Consider the following 20,263-nt stretch of genomic DNA (forward strand, 5'->3'; position numbering starts at 1 on the left):
TCGGCGTGAGCAACTGCGGTGCGTACGCGACGTGAGGAGAGCGTCGGAGGAGCATGCGGGTCATGGAGGTTCAAGGTCAGGGAAAGGGGCGTGCGTTCACGGCGATGGTTCGGTTTGTTGACCGAGGCGTTCCGAGATAATCGCAGCTCCCGCCTGTTTGTGTGCAACATGATCACTCACCACTTACGCAAGCCAAACTCAACATCCTCACGCGACCTTGGATAAACGCCCCGAATCGCCATAGGAAAATCCCCCGGCACAGCCGCAAATCATCCTCGCCGCTGTAAATCCCACCTGCTGGTGGCTCCCACCGTTGCCACTACACAACTGGACACATCCAACCGTACCACCACCATGGCCGAGCAGACTCTAAACATACCACAAATTATCGTATTCCTTGCCGTAACCGTCCTCGTCGTACGATGGTTCCTCAAGCCTGCCCCCGCCGGCACCCCTACGTCTGCCGGAAACCGCGCCACCAGAATAAACCCCGCGCAAATAGACCATCTGGTGCAGATGTTCCCACAGCTGGACCGGCGGACAGTTGCCTGGAACTTGAGTAGGAACGGGGGCAATGCGCAGGCGATTACCGAGACGGTGCTTGGGGGAAGAGCGCTGGAGCAGGTAAGATCATCAACTTCTGGGGGCAATAGAGGGAATCTCGGAGGAGGGTTAAATTGTGAAGGATATTATGCTGATCATGGGTAGCCTCCGACGTCATTCCAACTCCCGCCCTCGCGAACAGGTACACCATCCGGCGCACAGCGACAGACAGCAAACCGACAGCCAGCGAAGCCTGCGCAGCCGGACCTGATAACACGGTACAATCTCGCATCTAAGGTCGGTCCATCAGCCGAGTCGACTGCGGTAGAACAGCCGAAATCCAAGGCGTGGTCTCAGGATAAGAACGAGCGGCAAGTAAATTTACAGAGGAGAAGGGAAGAGATGATCCTTGCGGCGAGGCGGAAGATGGAGGAGAAGGCGAAGGCAGAGCAGAAGACGGCATGAGTGCACAAACGGTGGGCGAAAGGGGTTATGAGTTGAAACTCCCCTATGGACCAGCTGATCAGACTAAAGCTACGAGAAAGAAGCTTCGCCTTCTGAAGCTGTCGTACATTCACCGAATAACATATCAAATTATGTGTCACTTTCCGCAGAATCGTGAAAACTGCGCGGTCGATTATACCTCTAATCCCTGTTCAACAGTAAAGTAAGATAACCTCATACGAACACAACCTGATTTTGGGTTTGCGCAATAAAGTCAACGGCCTTATTGATTGCGAAGCAGCTCTAACTTCTAGCTTCGTTTGAAAGTGAATCCATTCGCTGGTAGATTTCTAGTGACGCTGAAGGAAGCTTCGGCGAATGGTGATGCTGAGAACAGCAATTGCAATCGACATTGCCTTGACGCGCGAAACCTTGGTTTCAGTGAGCATACCGCACTGAATCAAAGTCAATTCAACCCCAGCTGCCGTTCGTTTGTTCAAGGTATACAGCCGTCGTGGCACGATGCTGGAACTGTCCCCGCGACCACTGAGCGATGTAGGGTTGAATTTATGCATCGACGTATCCGCTGAGAATACACAAAGTTGGCCACAAGAGGAGGAATGAGGCAGGCAGGGTGTCGATGCGTCATGCGGTGACTGCTCTTCAATTCTTTCGTGCCACAGTCCACGGCAGGTGTCTCCAAACAGCATCAACTCACCAACATCATTTCGGAAACAAGTCCCTACAGTTACAATACTGTACATTCTACAAGCATATTTACAAGACTTTGTACACGTAGAGGGATCTACTCAGTGCGCTCGCTGTGTACCTCCTCTTCCTTTTCCTTCTTCGTCGCTTCGTACCGCTTTCCTCTGAACGCATATAGGCCCCAGTTGCTGCACGTTACGTCATGCGGATCCATATCGTTGAGATCCCATCTCAAGCTCCTGAAGATGTTCTCGCCAGGGTGAAGCAAAACGTCCATCTCGCTGCCATAACGTTTGTCAAGATACTCGACGTCCTGTTGCAGGTCGTTTGGCGAGTAGGCTGTAGCGATAATGGGTACCTTGGTCTCTAAGAGTAGCGGAATTGTCTCCTCCCATTCATGCATCGAGGCCGGGTTGCCGAAGCCCGGGTGGAAGCATACGAAGCAGTCAAAGTACGGGTCGTAAGGGTAGAAGTGGCCAGTCTTGTGCATGTTGTGGTAGTAATCTACGAAGGTGCTGATCTTCATAGCGTTGGAGATGCGGTCTTCTACTACGGCGCCGAAGGGGTTCATGGGCGTGCGCTCGGGAAGCGGAAACTCGTTTTCGCGGTTTGCCATGCTCTCCGGGCCAATGAAGTGGAGCGAGAACTGTACGCGGTGGAAGAGGTATGCTAGTTGCATCCATGTGTCTCGCGGAAGGGAGGATTCGGCTCGTGCGCCGAGGATGAAGAGCCGGACTGAAGGCGGCGCGAGACGGGCGTTCTTCCAGGTGTCGCCTCCACCGGTTCTAGGCGGATGGAGAGTGTGGCGCAGAGCTATCACTGTTAGACCGAATAGCGCGGAGGAAGTTCAATACATACCGCCAAAGCTCTTGAGGCCTTCAGGCGTCATGCGTCCACCTTTTCGAATGTTGTACGGGCTCAGCTCGTTGATGACACTGGCGATGGTCATTGGGTACGTCAGGAGCTTCGTAGCCTGGCGCATCTCCCGGTCCTTGTTCAGGGCATCATAGTCTCGTGTGTATAGGTATGTGTCCCAGCTGCTCATGTTGGTCAAGATCTCCTCGATCTGCGGCTCTGCAAACTGGAACTCCTTGAAGAATCGACCACTTCGCAGGTCGTGGTCATCCTCGTTAGCCTGTCGCAAGACATCGCACACCTCCAAATGTGCCTCGTAATCGTCTGCCCAGTGCTCCTCACAGCAGTATACCGGGACTCCGCAATCGGGACATTCGAAGTTTACGTGAGCGGGCGGCGTGCCAGACTCAGAATCCTTGCGCGCCTCGAGATCATTGGGATTGTTCGGAGCTCTTGTAGGCTTGTGGTCTGGATGCGGACAGTATGCATGTTGTCGCATGAAAGCTGCGCGCTTTCGAATTTCGGGAATGGGCGAGTGTGTAAATGAGTGGAAGAGGTTGTCCTCGGTGAGGACGAGCTTTCGTTGGATTCCTTCCGGGTCGACATACTCGTAAGGCTCGAAGGCGCCCTGGAAATTGCGAGTCGGGGTCGTGGAGATGCTTCGTTTTGGTAGAGAGAGCTTGGGTTGTGCGGGAGCTTTGCAGGTGGAGTGATTTCGCTGCGAGAAACTTTGGGGGGCGAGGCGCAGTACGGACGAGGGTCGCAATTGCGGCCGCGAGGCTTGTATGAGCGAAAGACACCTGTGGCAGGTGTATGAACGCCGCATGATTGGCAATTGGGCCTCCGGCAATGCTGAGTGTTCGACGCGATACAGCGCGCATAGGATCATCGTTCACTCATTGCCAAGCCGCTAGGGTCGGAGAAACCCTCAAAGTCATGCTCTCCAACTAGGTATCACGAAATACCTTAGACAACACATTGGTAACGTGCACGCAATTCTCATGTCCTCGTAAGGGCTCTTTGCACTCTTCCGGACTGTCTTCCAGCTGTGATACCTGACACCCATCTCAATTCCGCATACTTTGTCCTTCCTTGACGATACGAACGCACGTTCAGGGTACGCACTGCCAATAGCTGTTTTTATAGTCTTTGATCCAATCATAAAAGACGGATAAGGTGCTCGCCCAAGTTCGCGACTGTGAAGCCGCGCCTTCCCGCCTTCGCCCCTTCAGCCCCGGATCAGGCAATTCCACGTTGCGAGAACTTCAGCCTTACATACCATGTCTCAGTTGTGATCTTGCACACCAACAAATGAAACCGCTACTTGAAGCCTGATATGACTTTGACTCATTTACCTCAACCATGGCATCCGCCAATACGGATGCGATCACTGCTCTCTTCGCGATATCAGACTTCAGAAGCATTCTGATAGACCAGGCTGAGGATCTGTCTTTCTTAGTCCCACTGTGAAGCGGACCCAGGTCAAAAGGCGCACTCCGTAATCCGTCTGCAGCAGCACCTACCATGCATCAGGGGTCGTAGAAGCTTTTCAAACAAACTCTTCAGCCTGCCTCACCAGGTCGCAGCTTTTTGTCTTCACCATGATATACCATTTTCTCCTCCCTCGCGACCTGAAGATGCATGTCGCGCCAGTTCCGTGTCTGATTGTTTGGTTCCTGGCCGTCTTTGCGGCAGCTTCTGGCCCGACCAAAGTTTACATCGATTCGGTGCCGGAATATGACCTTCTACAGTCTTGCGCAGAGCATCAAGTTTCCTTGATCGTGAGGAGCATGGAGGCAAGTCTCTACGTCTGCTTGTCGGTACTATATTATTGACTCCTAGCCAGTACGGCTGCGGCGACGATTCGAAGTTGACCTCATATGCCTGTTTCTGCATCCAGTCCTCCGCATACTACAGTCGCATGATAAGCACAAAGGTAACTTCGGCCTGCTCTAAAACCCGCGGCCAAGAGAACAGCGCTCTTGAAGTTTTCAGCAAATATTGTCAGTTGGCAGATCTTGAGAAGGTCACCACAACAGGTGGGTGTTGCGTTGAGACCGGAGATATCAATACCAACTCATAGTGGATAGCAGAATCCGAAACATTTGAGCCTACTTCTTCAGCATCATCAATGCAAAGCATTTTCGCTTCTCCAGCATCAACTCCCGCAACAACGACCGCCTCGTCAACCGCCTCACCAACTGGCAATCCCAGCTCGCAGACAAGTGAGTTTCCCGAGCCCGAGGGGCAAGACAACACCGCTGCCATCGCCGCTGGCGTTGTCGTTCCTGTCGTCGCCATTGCACTAGGCTTGGTGGGCTTCTTGCTATACCTCCATCGTCGGACACGAAACCCTCATAATCCAGGTGAACTCCCTGCATCTGCAGAGAACCAAGCAACTGAGGTCTCTGGAGCACCCATGGCCTACGAGAAGGAATCATACCGACATATGGAACTGGATGCTGAATGTCCGCAAGAGTTGGCTACAGAATATGAGCGAGGAGAGCTGGGCGCATCAACATCGGAGGCAGACCGGGATAGGAAGATCCAAAGGCTGCTCACGAATGAGAATAAACCGTAAGGCGATGTTGTGTGGCGCTTTTGTCGAGTTGAATGTGCTCCATGTCTGATCTCCGAATCTTTATTAGCCCGTTTATGCTAAGAAGAAAGATAGACATTAAAAAATTCAGGTCACGGGAACCCAGCTCTTGCATCGCGATGACTAGCCCGCCATTGTTAATTCAGCGCAAAGATTTTCGGGCATGGCTTATGTTTACCGGTTTAATTGACTTCCAACGTATCGGCTCTGGGACGAACTTCACACCAAGATACCCCACGCACTGAATTCCTAAGGGCCACTGTTTCACATAACAATAACCCACTTACTATGAACTTGTCCACGTTGCACGGGCTTCTAACATCTCTTGACCACAGCGTTCAACCTTACATACATGCAATTGTTTCGCGCACGCCACTAGACAACCAGTCGTTCAGATCCTTTGCCTGCGTTCTTGCCCCGCACTAACCGTGGCAGGTTATTCCAACCTCTCGACGACACCACTTTTGAAAGCCACCCCACGCTATGGTGCTAAACGCGGAGATGACCATCTTTAGGGCATCCTCACGGCCCACAATTGTCGACTAAAGGGCGTTGCTTATCTTTCCCGACGGGCGACACTAGATCTGGCAACCGTAATAACCGACCTCACCGCAACCTAAACTCTCATTACAACTGTGCGTTCTATAAGATTCAGTAATCTAGTTCACACAATGGCCCCATCCGCAATCACTACCAGCGAGATCGTCCCTACACCAAAGACCAAACAGGTGATACCAAAGTCCAAAGACGACCCCACTAAGGAGAAAACCGCCCTCCAAGCCATCTCACAAGGTGTCTGTCTTCCCGGCATTCCGCTCTTCTCCTCCTACGACAAACACCGCGCATGGATTCTCGCACACATGGCGGGCGCCTTCCGCGTGTTCGCGCGCAAGGGTTTCACGGAGGGCATGTCGGGCCACATTAGCGTGCGCGACCCTGAGTACCCGCATACATTCTGGACGAACCCTCTAGGCCGGCACTTTGGCCTGCTGAAGGCGAGTGATATGGTGTTGGTAGATTATGATGGAAAGGTTGTCGGTGGGAACCAAAGCAGGCCGGCGAATGCGGCGGGATTTTTGATTCATAGTGCGGTGCACAAGGCGAGGCCGGATGTGGATGCTGCATGGTGAGTACAGGTGGCTGTGGAGGTTCAAGCTCATCACGGGAAGGAAATACCCCCGATATCCAGGAGGGCATGAACAGCTACCAATCTCCGCTACTCAGATGCCAGCTAATTCGTTTCTAGCCACTGCCACGGCGTTGCAGGCAAAGCGTGGAGCGCCTTCGGCAAAAGACTCGAGATGATCAATCAAGACGTCACATACTTCTATGGCGAAGCTCAAGCAGTCTATGAGGACTTCGGTGGCGTGGTCTTAAGCGAAGAAGAAGGCAAAAAACTCGCTGCCGCCCTCGGGCCGAAAGGAAAAGGCCTCATCCTAAGAAATCACGGGTTATTGGTACGCCGCTCCCATTCCCTTTCCTGCTAATTCTCAGAACGTTGATGTGCTAACAAACCCAGACCGTAGGCTCCACTGTCGACGAAGCAGCCTACCTCTACACCCTCATGGAAAAGTCCTGTGATGTGCAACTCCGCGTTGAAGCCGCTGCCGCCAACGGCATTCCCAAGATCATCGTAGATGACGAGGCAGCAGCGTACACGTTTAAAATGGGGAGTGACCCGGAGGCGCTGTATTGGGAGTTGCAGCCGGACTTGGATTACGAGTATGAAATGAGTGGGGCTGTGTTTGAAGACTACAAAGCACCTGAGACATTGTTTACGCATTAAATAGAATCTGTAGTGGAAAGAGCTACTAATACAAAAAGGCATGCAGTAAGTATAGACGGTAACATATTCCCCAAATAGAACGAAAGCTATTTACGTCCGTCTCCCTTCACTTACCACCAGCCGATAGGCTTCCATCCCTTCCGGAGCGAATACTACGTCTTCTCGACTTATGCGTCCTCATTCACGTCTTGTTCGTGAACCTACGGAAGGTGTTGAGACTCGACCGCGCCGTTCTCGTCTCGATATTCGGTGCGGATCTCGCCACTGTACTTTCCACATTCTTCGCTCGTGGTCTGGTCGGGCTTGCACTGCCACTCTCCCGTATCTCTGCCTATATGCATCTGTTTCCGTTGTGTTAGCAAACCCATTAGCGCTTGGTCGGATTGCGGACCCAAGTGCGTACGGGGAATACAGCTGGGCATCTGGCAAACATACTAAGGAGAGTAGTTGGGCATTCCGTTTGCACAACTTGTGTGACAACCAGTCAATTCTGTGGGGGCTCAAGCAATTTCTGTTCGTATCCTATCAACGCTTAAACACATAGTCTACAAGCAGAACGCGAGCAAGTGAGACTGATTCAATTCAAAGGGCAAAATTCTACAGTGCTTGACAAGATGCTGAGATGAGTCGAAAGTGCAATCTGGTAAGGACAGGATAGCTGGTAAGCCCGGGAGTCCGGCGGCCTGCTGTCGAGTTTGGAGTTTGGTGATCTTATTGAGGCTGGTTATGGTCGCACTCCATGTCGCCCCGATCAAAAGCCTTCTGTCGAAGGAACAGCATCCACCAACCGCTTCTCGGCTGTACGGTCGTCGAGTTTTCGTCTTCGGCGACTATACTCATACCAGCGCTACCAGCGACCAATTGCGTATAGAGGTCCACCCTGCTCGCCATGTCCCGAACGACAAGTGGAACCTCGACAACGCCTTGTGGAATGCTCTCCTGTAGGGTCCTCGGATACACTTGGCCATCTAGTGACAGTTGAGGTGCTACCATTTGATGCTTCGGCGGTCGCCAGCCACTGAGAAGATTGCGAGAACCATCGGTTTTCCAGAAAACAAAAGCTGTCATCCAGCCGGAGAACGTGTCAGGCGAGCCACTTCCATTACGTTCGGCGTGACAAATAGTTAACCAGAATGTTTTAAGGGCTTCGTCGTTGGGTCGATCAAAGGTCGCGACAAACCGATCGAAAACAGGTACAAGTAACTTGGCCCATTCTGCAGGCTGTTCGCCATAGCCTGGCAGCTGATCTAGACGCTTCCGCATATTGGCCCAGTCGTTCCTCTCTCCCAGCAGAGTGACAGACGGGAACCCGCACCCCGTATTCCCTCTGTAGTTGAAGTACTCCTTCATCGTTGCCATCATGGTCATGCTTGCAACGGCGATGTCATTGTCAGTTGTCGTGCTGAAGTCAGGAATGATCCAGTTCCGGATCTGTTTGTTGACCAGCTGCTCTTCGATGAGGCAAGTGAGCTTTCTTGCGACGATATCGACTTGCATCGCATATGGGCTTCCACCCGCGTGCTTCAGCACGATCTCTTTCTTGCCCTGGTGAGCGACAAATTTATCGCGTAGCTCTTCAGCATGACCAACAACGTAGAAGCTGAACTGGGTGATGACCGCCTGCCAGACATCGTCTGGGCGCAGCACAAGGTGCAGGTCTTGCTGGTAGGCGCGAACGATTCCTTCGAAGAAGCCGTTGGCATACGGGATAAGGTTGGGTGAAGTGCCCTTCCCAATGTCTTCAAATGAACTGTGCATGATCGGCTTACACGAAATATTGGAGTATACTGGCTTGGCATAGCTAGCGTGGGGATGCTTCATCCGCTCAAGTTGCTCAAGCAGGTCGATTCTATTTGTCGCGATTGTATCGGTGTTGACTCCGACCTTCTCGGGCGAGGGCTTGATTGTGACAGGCATCCTGTGATACTAGCCGTGGCACTTCTACTGAGATTGGGTAGTAAAGTGTCTTATTTGTCTGCCAAAGCTGATGTTATACTTAGTGCGAAGAAGGAGTCTCAAAGCAGCTTTATACTGTTTGTTAATACGTACGGGTTGCTGCCTGGCCCGAACCATGGAAAGGTCAATTGACCCACCCATCGCACTCAGGTTCCCAAGAATAACGGAGGCAGATTTTAACGATGACCAACACACAAAAAAATGACATATTAAGCATGACCAAGGGTCGGGTCCGGATTTTTGCAGTTCTACCCGTCTGCTATGTCATGATACTTTTTTCTGTTAGCCTTTACGGTAGGTAGTTTTGCCGCCTCCACAAACGGAAAAGCGTTTACATAGACCCAACACCTGCCGCCCCAGAGACAATCGACGTCTAGCGAGCTTTGCTTCGGAAGTTTGGTAGCCGGCGTAGCATCACTGGACAGGTTGACCCCACGACGCTCTCAAATTGACAGTGATATATAGAATGTGTTGGATGCGCTGGGTTATTTAGTGGGATGCACACCTCTAAGTCGACGATGGGCGACATCTGAGGGAATGGAAATTAGATGAGAGACGACGGCGATGACAAGGGCAATCAATCCTGTAGACGTACTTGTCAATGCTTGCTATAGGGAAAGAGAGTTTAACACGGTAAAATTACAATCGTGGTATCAGAAACGCCAGTATCGCAAACATTGCGCAAAGTAGAGCAGTTAAACAAAGCCTACACTGCAAATAAGGCTCAAAACTTGGTCTTATTACTGTATTCTCCGATCGACCCTGCATAACCTGCAGCCTTCCCTGAGCGCTTCAATGTTCCTTCCCGCATCCCCGAACCCCACCCCTCGAGTCAGCACTAAACCCCAGCCGCGGTATCACGCGTCGCGCTAACCGTTCGAGGCAACACGCGGCACAACTATCATCAACTCTTTCCAATGCTCACTTCCCGATAGCTAAAACTGAGATCTTCCTTCTCATCTCTCCCCAATACACCGCAAATTGACAGCACACCATGGCGCCCTCACCCCTGTCCACTCCTCTAACCACTCTCGTCAACATCCAGCACCCAATCATGCTGGCAGGCATGGACCAAGTGGCTGGTCCTGAACTCGCAGCCGCTGTAACAAACGCTGGCGGATTTGGTACTTTAGGTGGAGCACGGTACACGCCGAAAATGCTGCGGGAAATGATCACAGAGATGAAAGACTTGCTCAAGGATAAGAACGCGCCGTTTGGCGTGGATCTGTTGTTGCCGCAGGTCGGTGGAAGTGCGCGGAAGACGAATGTGAGTACATTTCACTGATCATTCAAAGAAACGGGATGGGGGTGCTGGAAACAATGAGGATGTGCTGATGTGCAACGACAGTATGACTATACGAAGGGGAATTTGAATGAGCTGCTAGACATCGTAATTGAAAGTGGTGCGAAGCTCTTCGTGTCGGCCGTGGGCGTGCCACCACCATGGGCAATAAAGAGATTACACAAGGGGGGAGTGTTATAGTAAGCAAGTCCTGGTTTCCCATCGATAACATTCTGAAAGTTTTAAGCGGCAACATGATCGGCCATCCAAAGGTATCCAAGATGATCCCCCACACGGAACCAATTGTTAAATCTGTACTTACGGCCACAGCACGTCCACAAAGCCTGCCGCGCAGGCGCAGACATTATCATTGCGCAGGGCGGCGAAGCAGGCGGACATACCGGCGATATTGCAACCAGTGTGCTGATTCCCGCCTGCGCTGACATCTGCAAACAATACGCCTCTCCGCTGACCTCCAAACCCGTAATCCTCGTCGCAGCAGGTGGAGTCAATGACGGACGCAGCGTCGCTTCGGCCCTCATGCTCGGTGCAAGTGGTGTATGGATCGGCACACGCTTCATCGTCTCTAATGAAAGCAAGGCACCGCAAACCTTCAAAGATCAGGTCATCGCTGCGGATTACGATAGTTGGGTCAAGTTGACCGTTTGGAGCGGAAGGCCGCTAAGGGCACTGAGGAATCCATGGCTTACGGACTGGGAGGTTAACCGCCAACAAGAAATCAAAGAGCTTTCAGACAAGGGAATTGTACCGCTGGAATTTGAGTTGGACAGGTTGCATAAAGAAGGAAAGTTGACGGAGGAGATTGAGGACGCTGCGGCGTTGAGGCAAGTGGTTGCGGTGTATCTGATGAACCGGTGTTGTTGCTGACGTTTTGTCTGTAGGCCGATTGGCGTAGTTGGAGGGTCTGTGAACAAGCCTGGACAGTCTGCCAGTGAGATTGTGCATGAGATTGTGCACGAGACTGTCGTTGCGCTGAACAACGCGACTTTATATGTGAATGCGGCCGCAAAGTTGTAAGAGGGCCGTGCGAAGCGTACGACTTAGCAACCGCGAGTGATCGATTGTACGTTTCCGCCGCAGACAATACATCACCAGTACCTCACGTAAGATCAGTGACCTCTTTCCTCCTCTTCTTCGCACTTTGCTCACCAAGCATTGCCAATGATTAGGTAGTCTGCGCCGAAGATGAAGGAATACTAAGTGGCTGCGGTATAGGTTGCATAAGCTGAACTTTTGTCGTCCATACCATTCGCTATGGTTCATCGAGCTTCCCAATCTCATCTCAAAGTACAGTTTTGATAGCCGCGTTTAATCTCAAGCTCTGTAGATGCGACTGCGATTGCCTGATGTCAGCCTACCAAAGTCACTTCAAACGGCCGAACTCCATATCGGTCTTCCCGACGACTATCGAGTGTGGACCTGATATTTTTTGCTCGCGATCAAGGATGTACATTTGGCTCATGGAACTATTTGATGAGTTTGCGCGCGCCTGGTGGCGCCTGATGGCGGCATTTGGGTATGCCCAGGGCTTGGTTGGACTGATGAGACACTGATGCAGTAGAGCGCATACATTTGCGAAGGGCCAAGTCGTATGAGACTACTGATACTACTAATGGCACCGAAGTGGCGCAGGAGATCAAGGAGATGTGCTCCGACCGAGAGAAGGGAGTGTGCAAGAGATGCGTAAGTGCGAAAGATTTGCCAGGAGTTGAGCACGCAGCATTAAATCGCGATATCTCAGTATCCATGATTAGTAGCCCAGCAAAATATCTCGCGGCTTCTGTAGATATGCGTGGGGCATACAAAACGCCCCACCTCTGCCCTCTGCGCCGCGAGCCCCCACTCCATCACCAAGACCACGCGAGATGCAGATGGTCGAGCCAAGGAGTGGATGTGCTTCTTGGCCGCTTCGGAGTCCTCTTACAGGATGATTCAAGTCGTCGGCAACGGGATCTCGTTTCTATCGAGGACGCTGTACCGGAGTACCGGGTATGAAAGGGTAAATTAATCAATATGGAAATGAACACCATCTGGAACGCTCGCTACACTATCAGACCCTAACATATGAACGCAATAAGTTGAATTGCGGTATTGGGGCGTAGAGTTGCGGGCTTGGTCCTTGAGGCGTACATATCGCACCGGCCTGGAATACCTTTGTACCTGTCGTAACTTGCGGTAGCTTACGGTTGGTTTCTGGATTTCCAGCAATCTTCTTTTCACGTTGACTCGCAATTGTCAGCTGCTACTCTTACAACATGAAGTACAAGACCGTTCTCTTGCAGGCGAGCTTTGCACACGCCGCACTGCGCTTCGGCTGCTCCACGGTCTCTGTCCAACGTCTCGACCCACTTGTAGAGCCTGGAGCAAATCCATCGTCTCATGTTCACCAAGTCAGTCCTTCATGGTACCCTCACAACTAGTCTTAACACCAAAGCAGATCGTGGGAGGCAATGCCTTCGCGCCAACAATGAAGGGCGACATTGGCGAGCAAGCGAACTGCACGACCTGCGCATATTCAGAGGACTTCAGGTAATGAACCGTCGAAGATTGAACCACTGGTACAATCAGCTAAGTTGACCTAGTAACTACTGGACTGCAGTGATGTACTTCCGGCACGAGAATGGTAGCTACAAGCGCGTGCCGCAGTATCCGAATGCGCAACTCGGATATGAAGGGTGCGAGTCTTCAGCGTATTTTGTTAAGCTTTACAGCACTAACTCTTGGGTAGGCAGAACGCTACCGATATCAAAGGCGGCATGACGATCTATTATACTGAGAAGGACTTCGTTAGTGACGGAGACCAGTACATCACCGCATTTGCCCCGGTAACGCACCGAAACCATCAAACAATACAGCGGAATCGAAGCTAACATTGGTGTGATACAGGGTTTCCGCATGACTGTTGGTAGTCCTACGATTAACAACAAGACTAATGGGACAAATCCTGGACTGGCGTACACATGCTTGCAGTCGATCTTGACGCGCGGCTCTGAAACTCCAGACTTCCCTAAAGAACCATGTCCAGCGGGTATCATGGTAAGATTTACTTTACACCCGCGTATTCTACATTCCAGCTTACCAAGTACACCCCCAGGCAATCCAGCACTTCCCCGCCTGTTGGGACGGAAAGAACCTCGACTCGCCAGGTGCGTATTAGTGTTCCGCTCTTTTTCATAGCTGATCGTCTTCTAGACCACCAATCCCACATGTTCTCCACCGAGCGCGGCCATTTCCTCGAAGCCGGAAGCTGCCCAGCCTCGCACCCCGTCCGCGTCCCACAAGTCGCCTACGAAACCATGTGGAACACCACCGTGTTTAAAGACATGTGGCCCAAGGATGGGTCGCAGCCCTTCGTGTGGTCGTTCTTGGGGAATGGTTACGGGACGCACGCGGACTACGTGTTTGGATGGAAGGGGGACAGCCTGCAAAGAGCGATGAATGATACGTGTATGTTTCACGGGTGTGGAAGCCCGGGGGTTCAGGGGATACTCAAGACTCAAACGGTGGAGGAGATGAATAAGTGTCAGGCGGTAAGAGAGGTGACGGAGGATGTTGATGGGTGGTTGGATGAGTTGCCGGGGCAGAAGATGGGTGAAGTGATGTGAAGTGAAATAGAGTTTGCATGTACAGGTAGTGTGACTATATTCGTCATAAGATTGGGTATTTGAACGATCAAATAGACGTGGCAATAATTGACTAGGTCTAGCGGTTAACTGAACATGGTGAGAAGAGCAAATCAGAAGAAAAGAACATGAGAAGTTCTAGTACTCATAGCACCATTTTGTTGGTCTTCAATCTTCCAGCCATCTAACTGACCTCGATAAGACCAGGACCGAAGACGGTCTGCTTAGCTACATCGTCCGCACTGTCAAAGGATTCCGCGCTGTGCGTGACAGCCGCGATAGTCAAACCGTAGAGGAGGAAATCCTCGAAAGGGAAATCAGCCTGAAAAGTAACAATGCCATCCTTGACCTCAATATCCTCAAGCTTCTCAACAATAGGCTTGTTCTGCGCATTGATCAAGACTAATGAGAGGGATTCGACATCGACATCGACTTCCGAGAGATTGAAGCTGAACTCAATTTTCTGGTCTTTGGGCTCAATGTTTTGGGTAAGGACGTTGAGGGGCTTGAAGGTGTTGAGTGGGATGGTGTCGATGTTCGGGCAGCTGTCGGGAACGACGAAGCCCTGAATGGCGGTGAAGGCAAAGTCGCGCGTAGAGGTGGTGAGGAAGGGTTGTGCGGGCGTGGTCTTCTTCTGGATGATGCGGAATAGACCCTCTTGCTGGCCTTCGTTGCCGATAACCGAGGAAATTAGACGGACGGGGCCGTTCTCGGTGTTCTGCGCGAAGATGTCGTTCACATCCTGGAGCGTGCCGAGGACGACATCGGTGAAGGTGGCAGCAAGGGCGATCGCACTCTCAAAGTCGGAGACCGGGAAGTTGTACTTGCAGGGCTTTATAGCATCGACGTGGTTGGCCTGGAGGATAGCGTTTGCACCAAGAGCGTGAAGCTCCTCTACGGCAAGAATGACATTGAGGTTCTCGAGGACCTGGTCCTTATCCTCACCGAATTGGTAGCCTTCGACGTTGTGGGTAATGTTCTGCACGAGCTCGAAGAAAAACGCGACTTCGAATATCTCGTTAAAGGCGATAAGCTTGAAGTTGGTGATACCGTCGTCACTCAAACCCGTCGGAAGAGGGCTGTTGGGGAGTGTGCCGTGAGCTCGGTCCTGGATATCGTCGATCTGGTCTTGGCTCGGGTTTGGGAAGTCGTCCGGGAGGGACGGCGAGAAGTCTTGGAAATCATTGCCTCCGTGACCTCCATGGTTCCCGTGGTCGCCTGCACCGTGACCGGATCCTCCTGGGCCACTGGGGTCGTTGTCTCGCTTGATGATCGGGCTAGCGAAAGCAGAAGCTGTAAGGGCTGCTGTGCCGAAAAGGAAAGCGGAACGCATAGTGGCTAATGTGAAGGTGTATAAAAAAAATAGTGAGTGTATAATGATGATGTGTAGTGCTTAATGTGAAGCGAGTGCTGCAATGATACTTCACTCAACAAAGAGATCTACAGTATTATATAGAAGGCTGGACAAGTGAGCCGGACCTAGATTGAGCATCCGCAAACGAACAAAAGCGTTGCATTGCCTTGTAATCCTGGAGGTCAGAAAGGGTCGCTGTGTTCCATCGTGATCCGCTGACTCTAAGAGTAAGCAGTTCTTACAAGTCTGCGCCACAGAGTCTTCGGAGAAAATGGTAACCGAATGGTTTCATCAGAAATGTCGTGCTGGTGCTGATGCAAGAGGGGGCGCTAGATTTGGGTGATGACTATGGGAGCCTTTGAAACCTAAAGAGGGATAGGTCCGCTCCGAGAATAGCCTCAACGCTACTCCTCATTGGCGTACCATTTTGTAAGCTCTCGTAGTCAAAAGCTTTTAGTGGCCACGAAGCGGCTTGTTCGAGAAATGTGTGCTTATCGAGACTGTTGAAACGGCTCAGCGGCGGGTGTTTAGGCGCGATTAGGAACGTTCTGTCGGCCTGATGTGGGTGGCGCAGGGTTCACGCAACGAATTGTTCTGAGTAGCCGTTTGCGGTCCATCTCAAAGAACGATGCTTAGCCAGGGTGTTGCTGGGCGCCTTTCCCTCACCATCTTGAGCCTCAACAAACCAGGCCGCCGGAAACAAGGGAAGGACGCAGGTACCATAGCGAAGTGTACGCGACTCGTGTCATGGGTCATTCGTGACCAGTATTTATTATAACTGATGCCTGAATTACTAGTCGCACTCAACATGAAAGCGTACCAAAATTGCCACGCGGCGGATAGCTCGCCTTGCGGGACATAACCGTGGACGAGTAACGGGAGGCAAATACGGCGGGCCGCTGTTGTAAGACTACCAAAAAGCGGAGTAGTTGCTGCCGACTACCGGGAGGAATGTACTGCTGTTTCGTTTCATTGTCGCCAGCCAGAACTTCAGGCACGGGCCCAAGGAGTTGCCGCTGACGACATAGAACGCTTCGCGCGCTCAAAATGATTTTTTTTGTAACGTACTAAAGCAGAATCATTGTTGCTGTCTCTGAATGTATTCCCCAAAATGATGAGTACACGTCGAGTGAGACGGGTGGTCCGTAGGCTGATACACCTGGGCATACTCACAGTCACGTGAGTTTGGTACAGCTGGAGCTGGAGCCCTCGAATAAGCACCGGCTCGTCTTCCCGTGAGACATTAGGACAGCGTTCTCCATCATTACAATGACAAAGTGGGATCTCAGAATATCCCCAACTCTCCACCAAACCTCGGCCGCCCATATTTTAACTCGCCAGCCGCATCGCGCCGCATACTGTTCAAGAAATCCCGAATTGCACACGGCAAGGCAGGGTTGTGCCAAGCTGCGAGCGCCAATCCTAGATACGCTTTGTTCTCCTCCTTGCCATTGTGTATCAGGCATAGCAATGCCGCGCCCATCGGAAACGAAATCGTTGTGGCGCCCCAAATGCCGCAAGAGGGGTTGAGAAAGTACGGGACACTTCGAGCAATACGGCGTGCGTACAGAAGCGCATCGGTTGACGTGGTTAATAATGCCTGAGGAGACGCTACTGCCTTTGGTGGCGAGACAACCGCCAGCGCGCCGTAGACGAACAGGGATGCAGTCCAGTAGTAAAGCGTGAGATACGCAGTTAAGATGTCGCTGAATGCTATTTCAGCAGGCTCTTCTGTGTCTGGATGAAGCAAGGTCCATTCATGTACTGTAGCCCAATACTGAAGTTGCGTTTCCAGCTTTTTGCACTTGATTGCGATGCTTGCGCGAGCAGCAGCCTCAATCGCATCACTAAACTTGGGATGCAGACTGTCGATGTCTTCGAGAACCTCCGGAATACCAACGAGGATGTCCATCAGGCTATCTTTGGGCGTCTTGGGGTATATATCCCAGGGTATGGTCTTCCACTCGACACTATCAAGTACGGAGGCCTTGCGTATCCGTATAGCCGCAATGATTGGCGGGAGTCGACCGTCCACATAGATCTGGTGCGAGAGATCATCCTGAAACCCATATGGTGTCCTTGCTTTGATTATCGCAAGTTCGCCCTCTGCGTGGCTGCGCCAGCTCTGTGCTTGCATGATGGGGTCCATGTCGGCGCCGAAAAGTATCTCGAATAATGCTCCGATCCTCGGGACGAGGAGCAAGGCTTCAGAATTCACCCTATTCGCGTCCAGCAATGCCTTGCGCGTCTCTTGTAGTGCCTGTCCGTACAGTTTTCTACCTTGTCGCATCCATTCTTCCTCTCCCTGTACTTTCCCCAACATGGCAGTGCCCAGCGCTATGACTGCCAACTTGAGGGCTTCGTCGCGCGCGTATGCGCGTGAGATGACAGAGGTAAAGTTGTTTGGCCGTACGAAGTGGTCGCGGTTGTCATGACTGCATTGCGGCAAGTACATGGAGAAGAACAGTTCCAGTGTCTTTTCTCGGTATGCTGAATTGGCGAGGCCATGCGGTAAGCAGATATTGAACTGCAATGGGTTGAATGTCCTTATTTCGACGCGGTCAAGTTGCGTCGATGTATTGATAGAACCTGGATGTCCCCTGCTGGGTGGTACTGTTGCAATTAATGCAGAGGTGGAGTTTGCGATGGTGTGAACAAAAACTCTATCCAGGTCATAACCATCACACACAACACCACGAGCCTCGCACTGCCCGCAGGAAGGCCACTTGAGATCGCACTGTGCAAATCAGCACTGCCACACTCCCGTCTGTAAGCATCGGCTCGAAGACTTACGCCTTTCTTTCGCTTGCGGCACGTTACGCAGCCTTTGCTCCTGCCTGGTACCCCGACCATCTTGCCAAGCTCGTCATACGGCCAAGCCTTTCAGTTGTAAGAGCTCCCTACTCCCCGCATCGTCGCTTGGCTAATCTGCAACAGGGAAGGAGATAATTCGTGCGCGCTGAGGTAAGCCGACACCCCGGTATTGTGAGAGCGCTAGTGAGCGCGTCAATGTGTATCCGGAGTCTCAACAAGACTTCTAACACCAATTTTCTCTATGCAAAGTCTATTTCCCGGTTCGCTCCTATCCCCAGCCTTGCTCAATATGAAGTTCAAGCTCGGACATGCCCATAATCCAGGTTTCATGTTCGCTTACCTCAGCGTGCACGAATTATTTCATGACCTCAGTGTTAACTGGTCTGTCCGAAGTCTATGACGCAGGCGTCGATCTCGCATCGACCCCGGCGCATCGACCCCGGCGCAACAACGCTCCGCATCCTTCGCTTTGATCCGCCTCCACGGCTGTTAGCGAGGGTGATTTTGGTACTAACGGCACGGGCGAACTCTGGAACCGTGAAAGGCTGGTTGCGCGCTGTAGCGAGCATCAACCGGCGCCTTGGACAGCTTGGTATGACCGTAGCGCTGTGCTTTGTGTGCGTTTTCTTCGCGCGTACACCATGACTGGTAGGGCTGTGTCTCGAGCAGCAGCCATGGCGAAGGGCTGCATGGGCGATCATGTGAACGAGTCGGGGTGATTGATCTCGAAGCCGTGCGAAGGCTGAGATGATATAAAGCTTTGCATTCGTTGAGTAGATGGTCTGTATACCAGCCAATACACACAACCAAAGAGTCTTCCCCTATATCCAGGCTTCGGCATCTCTATTATTTGCATCCGTCCTACCCAGCAGCTCGACAAAGCGCAAAACATACTCACCATGGTGCAGCCAACTCGCCCCCCAAGGAACGGCTTCAACGCCTTCGCTCGCAAAATTTACAACCCCCTTGGTTTTTCAAAAGCTTACAACTTCATCCTATGGTTCATCTTCGCTGGTGCCCTGTTCGGTTGTATGTCTCCCCGGTCCCAATCCCTATCTTTGCTGCATCTCTGACAAAGCGTACAGTCACTCTAGCCCGTTTCACGTATCTCAATTTTGATGGCATCTTCTGCCCCAGTTCTGGCTCCAGGGGCCCCAACGCCGCCGCTCCTGGTGAGTGTTACTGGTATCGTACCTACGATTGGTACAAGGCAGGCATCATATTGCACCTAGCTGGCATTCTTCCCGCCTGCATCTTGGTAGTCGTCCAGTTTACGCCCATCATACGCCACAAAGCTATCATCATCCACCGTGTCAGTGGTTGGTTCGCCATGCTGCTATGGACGGTGAGCGTAGTCGGCGCTTTGATGATCGCAAGACGCGCGTTCAATGGCACCCTTGATACGCAGGCTTGGGTTGGACTTGTGGGTTTCGGCAGTACTATCTGCTTCGTATTGTCTATTTGGAACGTGAAGAGGTTGCAGATCGAGCAGCATAGGGCATGGATGCTGAGAGGCTGGTTCTATGTGAGTGGTCCTCCGATCATGGGTTGTGCAAGATGGTCACTGACGCGAAGTAGGCTGGGTCCATCGTCACCAACCGCTTCATCCTCATCATCGCTACGAGCGTCATATCGTCCATCGACTCTTACTATACTGCATGGCCGTGCGCAAAGATTGCTTTCACAATGCGTTCGGATAATGCCACATTGGCACTATACCCGGAGTGTGCATCCTTTGTCAATGGAACAAATCCGCATCAACAAGCCGTTGTCCACGCCAGCTTTAACAGTGGGCATTCCACTGAGATTGGCGCGGGCTTGAATATGTGCTTCGGAATGGCTCTTTGGGTGGCATTGGCCATGCACGCTATCGGCGTTGAAGTTTATGTAAGTTCGATCATGCAGTGCTTGAGCATAGACCAGAGGCTGATTTGTTACCAGTTGCACCTCACACCAAAGGAGGCCGAGCGCTTGAGGAACGTCAGCTACCAACGTCAGCTCGAGGCCGGTATGAGGAAGCCTGGTTCTGAAGGATTGACTGCGGACCGGTTGGGCGATGCCGAAACCTGGATGCCGCAGGCGAGAAAGAGGAGCGATAGTATGGTCGCTGGTAATGACGATCAGCCACCTAAGATTGAGTTACCAACGTCTGGATGAAGTCGATCTGGATTTCGCGTTTTGTCACATGGCCAGGCGTTTGACTGCTTGCATTTGAAGGCGCATTGTTTATGGCCTCACATAGGTCTTTGTTGTACGCTTTGCATCAATGAACATGAAC

The 20,263-nt window shown here is 51.9% G+C and overlaps 10 protein-coding genes across 10 annotated transcripts; 6 read left to right on the forward strand and 4 right to left on the reverse strand.

Annotated features, from left to right (window-relative positions):
* Positions 1–354: 354 nt before the first annotated feature.
* N0V89_000482 (uncharacterized protein) lies at positions 355–1,008 on the forward strand (the record flags this gene model as incomplete). The annotated part of the gene is made up of 2 exons (XM_056209303.1): positions 355–624; positions 709–1,008. 2 exons carry the CDS (start codon positions 355–357, stop codon positions 1,006–1,008), a joined length of 570 nt encoding a protein of 189 aa, XP_056076125.1.
* Positions 1,009–1,792: 784 nt separating this feature from the next.
* On the reverse strand, positions 1,793–3,376 carry MSS51 (translational activator for mitochondrial COX1; the record flags this gene model as incomplete). The annotated part of the gene is made up of 2 exons (XM_056209304.1): positions 1,793–2,508; positions 2,554–3,376. 2 exons carry the CDS (start codon positions 3,374–3,376, stop codon positions 1,793–1,795), a joined length of 1,539 nt encoding a protein of 512 aa, XP_056076126.1.
* A 1,095-nt stretch (positions 3,377–4,471) lies between these two features.
* N0V89_000484 (uncharacterized protein) lies at positions 4,472–5,131 on the forward strand (the record flags this gene model as incomplete). The annotated part of the gene is made up of 2 exons (XM_056209305.1): positions 4,472–4,589; positions 4,644–5,131. The coding sequence occupies 2 exons, from the start codon at positions 4,472–4,474 to the stop codon at positions 5,129–5,131; spliced, it is 606 nt and encodes a 201-aa protein (XP_056076127.1).
* A 689-nt stretch (positions 5,132–5,820) lies between these two features.
* On the forward strand, positions 5,821–6,935 carry N0V89_000485 (uncharacterized protein; the record flags this gene model as incomplete). Its single annotated transcript, XM_056209306.1, has 3 exons — positions 5,821–6,275; positions 6,396–6,606; positions 6,669–6,935. The coding sequence occupies 3 exons, from the start codon at positions 5,821–5,823 to the stop codon at positions 6,933–6,935; spliced, it is 933 nt and encodes a 310-aa protein (XP_056076128.1).
* A 711-nt stretch (positions 6,936–7,646) lies between these two features.
* On the reverse strand, positions 7,647–8,852 carry N0V89_000486 (uncharacterized protein; the record flags this gene model as incomplete). The annotated part of the gene is made up of 1 exon (XM_056209307.1): positions 7,647–8,852. The coding sequence occupies one exon, from the start codon at positions 8,850–8,852 to the stop codon at positions 7,647–7,649; it is 1,206 nt and encodes a 401-aa protein (XP_056076129.1).
* Positions 8,853–9,885: 1,033 nt separating this feature from the next.
* On the forward strand, positions 9,886–11,211 carry N0V89_000487 (uncharacterized protein; the record flags this gene model as incomplete). Its single annotated transcript, XM_056209308.1, has 3 exons — positions 9,886–10,158; positions 10,504–11,033; positions 11,076–11,211. The coding sequence occupies 3 exons, from the start codon at positions 9,886–9,888 to the stop codon at positions 11,209–11,211; spliced, it is 939 nt and encodes a 312-aa protein (XP_056076130.1).
* Positions 11,212–13,211: 2,000 nt separating this feature from the next.
* On the forward strand, positions 13,212–13,799 carry N0V89_000488 (uncharacterized protein; the record flags this gene model as incomplete). Its single annotated transcript, XM_056209309.1, has 2 exons — positions 13,212–13,230; positions 13,387–13,799. The coding sequence occupies 2 exons, from the start codon at positions 13,212–13,214 to the stop codon at positions 13,797–13,799; spliced, it is 432 nt and encodes a 143-aa protein (XP_056076131.1).
* Positions 13,800–14,001: 202 nt separating this feature from the next.
* N0V89_000489 (uncharacterized protein) lies at positions 14,002–15,150 on the reverse strand (the record flags this gene model as incomplete). The annotated part of the gene is made up of 1 exon (XM_056209310.1): positions 14,002–15,150. One exon carries the CDS (start codon positions 15,148–15,150, stop codon positions 14,002–14,004), a length of 1,149 nt encoding a protein of 382 aa, XP_056076132.1.
* Positions 15,151–16,456: 1,306 nt separating this feature from the next.
* N0V89_000490 (uncharacterized protein) lies at positions 16,457–17,626 on the reverse strand (the record flags this gene model as incomplete). Its single annotated transcript, XM_056209311.1, has 1 exon — positions 16,457–17,626. The coding sequence occupies one exon, from the start codon at positions 17,624–17,626 to the stop codon at positions 16,457–16,459; it is 1,170 nt and encodes a 389-aa protein (XP_056076133.1).
* A 1,258-nt stretch (positions 17,627–18,884) lies between these two features.
* On the forward strand, positions 18,885–20,142 carry N0V89_000491 (uncharacterized protein; the record flags this gene model as incomplete). The annotated part of the gene is made up of 4 exons (XM_056209312.1): positions 18,885–19,014; positions 19,071–19,510; positions 19,564–19,872; positions 19,927–20,142. 4 exons carry the CDS (start codon positions 18,885–18,887, stop codon positions 20,140–20,142), a joined length of 1,095 nt encoding a protein of 364 aa, XP_056076134.1.
* Positions 20,143–20,263: the final 121 nt, after the last annotated feature.

Source organism: Didymosphaeria variabile (genome assembly GCF_027946475.1).
Source record: "Didymosphaeria variabile strain IMI 356815 chromosome Unknown scaffold_1, whole genome shotgun sequence".
Lineage (NCBI taxonomy): Eukaryota > Fungi > Ascomycota > Dothideomycetes > Pleosporales > Didymosphaeriaceae > Didymosphaeria > Didymosphaeria variabile.